At 34.4% G+C, this 9,889-nt stretch overlaps 1 protein-coding gene across 1 annotated transcript; it reads right to left on the reverse strand.

The window, feature by feature from the left end:
* Nucleotides 1-457: 457 nt before the first annotated feature.
* LOC108910629 (brachyurin) lies at nucleotides 458-4,651 on the reverse strand. Its single transcript, XM_018715308.1, has 4 exons — nucleotides 4,535-4,651; nucleotides 4,223-4,440; nucleotides 808-1,199; nucleotides 458-740 (listed from the first exon to the last, which is right to left on the reverse strand). Exons 1-4 carry the CDS (start codon nucleotides 4,616-4,618, stop codon nucleotides 574-576), a joined length of 861 nt encoding a protein of 286 aa, XP_018570824.1. The 5' UTR covers nucleotides 4,619-4,651; the 3' UTR covers nucleotides 458-573.
* Between the last annotated feature and the right edge of the window lie 5,238 nt (nucleotides 4,652-9,889).

Here is a 9,889-nt window from a genome sequence, read left to right on the forward strand (position 1 = left end):
CAACCTTCATTTCTATTTATCAGGCCCCTGTGACTGAAATATAAAATTATATTTTTTGGAATGCTTGTAACTTCTAAACAAAAACAAATTGGACCTATGTTCACATAAGAAAAAATGTTTAAAATTAAGTTTGTCATAGAGCTTGTAGAACACCCTGTACATTTGGATCACTCTTCATATTTTGGTTGGTTTCGAGATTTACTAACCTTTCGAATGTCACTCTCATTGTCGCGTATTTTATTTGACTTTGATTGATTTTATTTGCAAAACAAAAAAATCTTAGGAATTTGCAAAGTAAATAGAACAAGTAAGAACTGTCGAAACTGATCAATTTAAGATATGTCACAATCATGATAAGTTTAATAAAAAAATATGTATCTTAATGAATTCCACTAACGCACAGATAATAAATGACTAATTAAATTATGGGAGTGGTAAAATAATAATATAAACTCTGTTTGGGTGGGAACATATTTTTTATATTAAAAATAAAGCTTGGGTTTTTGGAGTTAAGTTTATATAATATACATTTCGTCGAAGACAACCATTAGACAGAAAAGTATTCCTTAGTATTTAAATGCCGCCGTTCTGTTGGATCCAGTTTCTGAAGGAGCTGATCCTGGCAAAGACAGATGGGTGTCCCACAGCGCAGTCCTCAGCACCGAACGACACGATGCCCACTTGGACATCGTTAACCACCAATGGGCCACCAGAGTCGCCGTTGCAAGAACCGACGGTATCTGAAAAAAAAAATAGGATTTAGCACGCTCTTCCCAATGTCATGTTCCTTTAAGTGGGATAACTCACTGGATCCAGAGCGTCCAGCGGTACAGATGCTCGAAGCTACCACGTTATTGCCATAGGATTGAGCACATACTGCGTTGGTGATGATGGGGAGGTTCACACCGCGCAAAACGGCAGACACTGCGTTGGAAGCGTCGGAGGTCCTTCCCCATCCTGCCAGGAAACCGGTTGATCCTGCGAAAGTACCGGAATTGGCAGGAGCCAGAGAAATGAGTTGGATGTTGTTGTTGAGGGATACAGCGGAAGGCAGGAAGATAACGGCGACGTCGTTGGCAGCGAAGCTACCTACATTGTAAGAGGCATGGTTGACGACGCTGCTGCTGGTAAGGCGCACCTGGGTGGCTTCGTTGGAGTTGAAGGCGTGAGCTCCAAGTCTGACATTGACGAAAGAGGCACTGGAAAATGATACAAAAGCTGTAGTCCAGTCATTCTGTACATTTGGAAAAGAAAGTGAACCGGGAAAGCCAAATTTTGTATATGTTGTGGGGGTGCTTAGAAAAGCTTAACATGAGATTTGAGACAAAGATTTCCTATGTGCATTTTCCGCCATCTTGGAAAAATGGGTGAATTTTTGTTTTTGCTATAAATCGGTTCCCCGTCGAGACATAGAATTGTTGTTTTATTATTTTTTGTTCCTCTTTCGACGACCTACAATTTAGGTCCTATAAACTTTTCACCTATCATTATTATTTGTTGAGATATATAACAAAATAGATAAAAATTCAAAGATTCGTTCTGGTTTTTCGGAGTTTTCTCTTTTTCCGTGCGAGGTTTTTATTTTATAACTCGCGCGGTTTTATAGATACGTTGTAATGAATTCGAAATAAAGAACTAACACAGTGAGATTATGTTTCACACGTACAAAATTTATTATACAAGAATGTTTTCGTATTGAAATTGAAGGGTTCACAGTCCCTCTGTTGAGGATACTTTTCGATACGTGGAGATTCTTCGACCATATTTTCTCCGACTGTTGAATCATCTTCGGAATCTAATTCGTTGTGCGAAAGACAAAAGAAATGTATATATTCGAAAATCGGGAAAAGGAAATACACCAGGGAAACTTTACTCTCCAACTAGTATGAATCATAATAAATCCGTTGTCGAAAACATATTTTTCATTCATGCAATCAGCGGTTGCGATACCAACTCATCTTTGTTCAGCATTGGCAAATCGAAATTCATCAGCATATTGGAAAAACATACGGAACTCCTATCATCGGTTGATTTATTGAAACGAGAACATGTCGATCCGGAGGATCTGACATCCACGGGAGAACGATTTCTCATTGCCCTATATGGCGGTGAGAACAACAGCAAAAACATTAATGCGCTACGATATCAACGCTACGCAAATTCTATCACCAGAAATAGATTCAACCTATCATTCACTCTCCCACCAACAAGAAGCGTAGCACGACAACACATATTCCGCACGTATCATCAGGTACAAACTTGGCTTGGGTTTTACAAGGATCCGGAGGAATGGCGTTGACGACCTAAGTTTAGAGGCAATTATTAATACGGTTGAACCTGCGCCACCCGAGCTTTTGAAGCTAATGTCTGTAAGGAAAAATGCGGAACTGCTTGTGGGTGCAGAAGAGCTGTCATTGCATGTTCAATCATTTGCCTGAACTACAGTGGATAAACATGCAAAAACGTTGCCGAAGTCGATGTCCTGATCTGTGACAACGAATTAGATTCCGAAGATGATTCAACAGTCGGTCGAAAATATGGTCGAAGAATCTCCACAAGTATCCTCAACAGAGGGACTGTGAACCAGGGCTGTCGAAGCGAAGAAAGACGCAGATACTTCTTCAATACCAAAACATTCTTGTATAATAAATTTCGTACGTGTGAAACATAATCTCATTGTGTTAATTCTTTATATCGAATTCATTACAACGTATCTATAAAACCGCGCGAGTTATAAAATAAAAACCTCGCATGGACTTGTCGACTTCACGACACGATAGAACCCGAAATTATTACCCTAGAGAAGGAACAAAAGTATTAAACTGTTCGTACAAATATCCTCTACAAGTTTGATAATATACATTTTTTCGATAAGTATTAAGGAAAAAGAGAAAACCCCGAAAAACCAGATCGAATCTTTGAATTTTTATCTATTTTATTATATATCTCAAGAAATAATAATGATAGGTGAAAAGTTTATAGGACTTAAATTGTAGATCGTCGAAAGAGAAATAAAAAAATAATAACAACAAATCTCTATCTCGACGAAGAACCGAGTTATCGCGAAAACCATAATTTTACCGCTTTCTCTAAGTTGGCGGCGCGCGGACGGAAAAATGGAAACTTCGCACGGACTTGCCGACTTCGCGGCGCGATAAAACATGAAATTATTATTACCCTTGAGAAAAAACGAAGACACCAAATTGTTCGGACAAACATCACCTACAAGTTTTATAATAAACATGTTTTCGATAAGTATTAAGGAAAAAAAAAACCCGAGAACCAGATCGAATCTTTGATTTTTTATCAATTTTGTTCGATATCTCAACAACTAACAATAATAGGTGAAAAGTTTATAGGACCTAAATTGTAGGTCGTCGAAAGAGGAACAAAAAATAATAAAACAACAATTCTGTGTCTCGACGGGGAACCGAGTTATAGCAAAAACAAAAATTCACCCCTTTTTCCAAGATGGCGGAAAATGCACATAGGAAATCTTAGTCTCAAATCTCAAGTTAAGGGCCCCATATTCTTTAAATAGTGTTTTCCGCAAAGACAAATAATTTCAAACATTTAATAACTAAATAATCTAAAGCTTATCAAATAATAGGAATGTTATGTCATGCCACCTGAGTATTTTCAAAGACGCCGCAGTAAAACGAATAAACAGGTGCAAAAAACGATCAAACCATCAAGGTTTTAGGTACTGAAATCTACGAAAATACTAACTTTATATATATATAATTCCACATGTAAATATTCTTATAACATTTACTTGCTTAGTCCTACATATAAAATTGTTTAATTTTATTTATAAGTACGTGAAAATAATTCTTAAAATGTGGGGTTAGGATAACAGAAAACGCATGTTTTACAAACGCTTTTTTTCAGTTATTATTTTATTTGGGTAAATTTAAATGGTAACAATGAATAAACAAAACATCAAGGATTTTATTTTTGTGCATACTTTTGTTCTACACGTTTTAATTTTCAAGATTTCAGTACCTAAAAATGCCAGAAATTTCACCATTTCTCAGCCAGGGATATGGCCACCTTAAGCTCTTCTAAGCACCCCCCACAACATATAAAAAAATTGGCTTTCCCGGCTCACTTTCTTCGCTTATTTTTGAACAGAATGACTGGAGTACTAAACTTACCGAAAACCGATCTAGATTGAAATTTTGATAGTTTTGGAGATGATTTCCACATCAAGGCAACTTACCTGACGGTACAATGAGCGGCAGTCAAGACACGTGTAGTGGAGATCAAGGAACCACCGCACAAACTAACGCCGTTGATGACGACAGCCGCTTGATATGGAACAGAATTGCGGGCTACTTCAGTACCCCCGATGACTCTGCCTTCGGGAATAGTGGATGGGTCTATGGGAGTTTCTGGTTCCAGATAAATGTTGTTCGGGACGATCTTAGACAAATCAAGCTGAAATAATTTTTAGATAAATTATTCCCTTCATGAAGTCAAAAGTCATCAATAATTTTGTAGGATAAATTAAAAAGAAAATTGTATTACTTACCTCATCAGGTGTTTCAAAAGAGACTTCTGCGGGCATAGCCGCAGCGCAAGAGACGACTGCCAATAAACACACCGCGAACTTCATCTTCGTAGAAACCTCTGCACTTAGATGTAAGTCTCTTGGTGGGTTTGACTTTTATACTCGATCGAATTTTATCTAATATGAATTCCCGTAGAAGCTTGTTATCTTCAATGTATTAGCTAAGTGACTTTTCTGGATTTAAACAAATCCTCATCGACTTTATTTTTAACACAAAATATTTGGGGAAAATATTTTGCTATAATTATTTTCAACATATACAAACTGCAAAAGTAATTATAGTAATTGTCAAAGACTACTTAATTGGCATTCTTTGCTTTTAAACATTTCCAATTACATAATTTAATTACATGCAAAAAAAATAAAATTAAAAATTTGCACAAATGTAAACCTAGTGCTAAATAAAAAACGAACAAATGAATACAACGAATCACCCAATTTTGTCGATTTGAATTTTATCGTTGGTTACTTCAACAACATGCACAAAATGGTAGATTCATTTGGCTTGTCGTGTGGTCTCATGAAGCCTGTTTTACTAGGGACGGCATAAATAATAATAATCGTAATAACGTTTCAATGCCAACGTTGGGGTAGCATTTTCAACAATGATTTACTGCCTGTACTTCTTTTAAATGATCGTTTGAATGCAGATCTGTATAAACCTTTCTTGGAAAACAACGTTTTTGGTTTGATTGATGATGTAGGGCTTAATATTGTTCGAAATATTAGCACAGTCATTGAAGCTTTTCACCTCCGAAATCTTTGAAACTGAACCGATCGACTTGAAATTTGGCAGACAGTTAGAGAAAAGGCCAATGAACATTAGTGACACAGCAACGATTGACGCTTCCACCCTGTTGGGGGTGGAATTTTTTTTTCAAAAAGAGATAATCAAATTTTGAGCAAAAAATATTCGAAGAATTTTTTCGAGAAATCAATAGTATTTTAGTTATTCACGATTGAAAACTTTAAATTTTTTAGTGAAAAAAAAAACACTTTTTCAAGGAATTTTTCGCGAATAATTCAAAAACCACCCATTTTATAAAAAAAAGTATAATGGACAAAAATGTAGCTTATAAATAAACAAAGAAAATCGTTTTTTAAAGTGTTGTACGTCCTATACAAAGCGAAATATGGTTAGTGGAAGGGGACTTGTTTTGGGGGAATACTTGAATCGATGTATTCAACGTCAAATAACGGAAAAAGGATCAATTTTACGTGTATAACGCTCCTGGAGACTTTTGTAGTACTCAAAAAGACCTTCAATATAAGTACTTATAAAAGTTAATTAGAGCAAAATTGAAGGAGTTATCGTCAAAAACAGATGGGTTGCTCATATTTAAAAAAAAAATGAACTGTAAACGCTGTACCATTTCCATCAGAATTAATATTAATCGTGGACTCTTTGCAATTAGTTTTGTTTTAGTGTTTTTCATACGATCCTGAAGTTAGACCGGTTTAGAATGCGTATTTTTTTTAATAATGTACGGTAAAAGTTGAAAACGTATTTTCCATTATTCAAAAAAAAATTGCCTTATTTATATAATAACTCTGATTGTGAAACTATGAAAGATACGTAAAAAATGATAGAAATGTAGCTTTTTTTCAACAAATATTTTGATTTTTTTTATTCCTATAGCATAAAAAATAAAGGAGATATCGCCGCTTGAAGTATCCATTTTAGTGAATGACCTGTCTCGAGCCCTTCGATCCTTTCCCTTTAAAAAACGAAGGACTTAAAAGGTTTTATATGCAAACGATCTTATAGCTTTTGAAAATTAACCTAGTTATGGTAAAAAAAACCGACATTTTTTCGGAGCAAAATAGGTTTTCTCATTTTTATATATTATATTATATTTTACAAATAAAATAAGTAAAAAAATTTAGTATGATATGCAGCGTAGCAATTTTTTTATGATTGATTATATTTAAAAGTCGATTATAATAAAAATATTTTACATTAATATTGGTAAAAGGGTAGTTTATAACAGTTGAAAATGGCAAAAGTAAAATATTCTTTCATAAACAATATAAGGGAATTTTTATTTTAAATTATTGCACAATTATAGCATTCCAAGATTTAAAACGTAATTTTTTATAANCTAAATCACCGAGTGAATAATACCCATTATACGGGAGTAGAATACTATACTTTATCCACGACTACTAAATATTTTTGTTGAAGTTTTTTTTGAAATGTTTCGAAAAACATGGTATGTTAAGAAACAGATATACGACTCGCACAAATGAAGTCGCTGATGGCTCAGTGTAGATGCTCTTTCCCTTCCAACCGCGGGTCCCGGGTTCGAATCCGGTCTAGGAAAATTCACTTTTTTAATTTTTTTTTATATGTACAGCACTGAATTGAAAATATTTAGTGGTTTACACGATAAAATTTTAAAAACGGATTGTTTGTAGCAGAACAATATAGTATTATAGCTAAATTAAGGAAGCATCTGACAGTAGTGATTAATGACTCATTAATCACTGCCGTGATTAATGGGTATTATTAAGGTCGAGCAAACAGACGTATAATGGGTACATTATACAATAGTCGTGGATAAATTCATTTATTAGCTATAAGGTAACATTTATTTTAACAATTTCTTGCAATTAGGGGTGGTTTTTACCCATAAAAGACAAAAAGCGTCAATCGGGCCTATGTCACTTTTGAACTTGAGACTAAGATGAGCCTTATTCTAAATTTTCATGCAAATCCATGCAGTTTCAAAGCATTCGGAGGTTACAGCTGATTTTCAGCTTCAATGACTGTACTATATGTGGTATCAGCACGATGGTGCACCACCACATAGAGGGAGACAAGTAACTGCTTGGTTAAACGATCATTTCGCGAATAATTGGATAGGTCAATAGCATGGCCACCACATTCCCCAGATCTAAATCCTTTGGACTTTTATTTATGGGGGCATGAAGCTGCTTGCCTACCATGTTGAAATCACTACCCGTCAACAGTTACTTGAAATAATTCAGAATGCAGCTGACCAGATAAGAAATGATCCAAATGTCATCAGTCGAGTGATGAAATCTTTATATCGCCGACGTGTGGCTTGCATTCGTGCCGAGGATGGACATTTTGAACAATTTTGATAATCTTAAGAGGAAATTTTATATTTTAAAATACTGCAATTATTTTCATATGAGAAAAAATGTTTAAAAGTAACGCAACTATCGTCTGTCAAAGTTTGTCGCAGAGCTTGTTAAAGTTAAAAAGATACAGCAAGTCAAAAATTAGAATTTTTATACACAATTTTTTCGTGCAGGGCTGCACCTACGCCACTGTATTTGTAAATAACAATAGTAAATTATGTGTGCCACCCTGTATGCGATTACTGATCGAAAGATCTTAATCTGTCGGCGTCACAAGAAAGATGTGCTTGTCTGGAGTTAATAATTTATAAGATATTGCTTATAAAAGTTTCAACGAATTTTGTATTAAATGTACTTAATAGTTTTATCACATTAATGAATTTCCTCTGAAAAATATCTACGTAGTAATACTATAATTTATATAGTGTTTGTTATGAGATTTGTTTAAGTGTTACTAAGAACTTTTAGTTCCGATTTTTTTATGTTCGTGATTAGCGACTTTTAAAACCACCGAGTAATAAGTTTCAGCCAAAATCTTCAAATTTTGAATGCTTTCCGATTGTTACATCCGCCATATTGGATCCGGCATCTTTAATTCAGGAATTTTCGTATACGGATTTACATTCGTAACCAGCGACTCCAAAAACCCGCGGTAATAAATTTCAAATAACTTAAAGTCCAATTGTTAAGTGGGCCTTTAGATCGTAATTTTGGTCAACTTGCCTGAATTTTTTATATAAGTTAGTTTGAGATACATAATAATAAATGCCATTGACTCGATATTAGAAAACATTTGCTTTGCCCTATATGCTGATGATCTCTCGTTAGTAATATCGCAAAAAAAATAATAATAAAAATACTGAAGTTTTGCAATCAGTCAACAATTGGTTCAACATGAATGACCCATATTTAAATAGTGAAAAAACTAGGACAATTCGTTTCCATAATATTCAAAAGATTTTTGAATCCTTATCTATAAAGAATGTAAAGATTAATACCTCAAATGTATCACGGAACCAGTAAAATTTCTAGGTATTACACTCGACGAACATATGGATTGGAACCCACATTGTGAAAACTTAGTCAGTTTATTTTTTAAACACATTAAAGACGTCCTAACTAAACATCAATTAATGAACGTATATTATGCTCAAATAGAATCTCGAATACGATATATGGAATTTGTTTATGGGGTGACTCCACCTTATCGCAGACTGTTTTTTTTTTCACAAAAACGTGTGATTAGAACAGGGATGCACAGACTTATAAGGAACAGGGGCCACTCGGGAAAAATATAAGCCAAGGACGGGCCACTACAAACAATATTTATTAACACAAAATTTTTTATTTTTAAATAGTATGAAATACAATGATAAAAATAAAATAACCTTCAAAAATGTTTGTTGTAATAATTATGTAATCATTACAATGTAATATTTCATGTTTTATTATTTTGATGCATGACATTGCATTGAACTAACAAGTTTTTTTATATTTGGCTCCACATTACTTGTAGCCACACGTATAATTGCTTCCAAATTTTCATTTGCCAGACGGTTTCGGTTTTTCGTTTTGTTAAGTTTCATCACTGAAAACGTTTGTTCACAAATATACGTCGATCCAAATAAGCTTGCGCATTTCAATGCATTTATTCGCAACTCTTTATAAGCGTTTTTATCAACGCAACGGTAGAAGTTGAGTAAATTACCTTCATTAAATTTGTTTCTTAAATTATCATCATTTTGCATGTCTATTAATTCCAGCTGCATTAATTCCGGCGCATTTTCGGGTGAAATGTTGAAAGGATTGCTGAAAATGTCCAATAGCGGTTTAACTTTTTTGAAGTCTACAAAACGATTTTCAAAAGCTTGTATCAAAATATCAATTTTTTCAACATGAGCGAAATTGACGTCAGTTTTATTGAACTTCTCCATAATTTTTTTGTAGTTCGGAAAATGGCCGTAATTGGCTGAATTGATTTGTGTCCTGAAAAGACTCAATTTGCATTGAAAGGACGAAACATGAGAGTATAGCTGCGAAATCAATTGATCTTTGCCTTGGAGTCGCGTATTTAAGACATTCAAGTGATTTGTGATGTCTACAAGAAACGCTAAGTCACACAGCCAATCAGGGTTGTCGAGTTCGGGGACGTCGTTTTTCTTTTCCGCCAGAAATAGTTGGATTTCTTCAATCAAGTTAAGAAATCGC

The sequence above is a fragment of the Anoplophora glabripennis genome, unplaced genomic scaffold (assembly GCF_000390285.2).
Source record: "Anoplophora glabripennis isolate ALB-LARVAE unplaced genomic scaffold, Agla_2.0 scaffold884, whole genome shotgun sequence".
Classification (NCBI taxonomy): Eukaryota; Metazoa; Arthropoda; class Insecta; order Coleoptera; family Cerambycidae; genus Anoplophora; species Anoplophora glabripennis.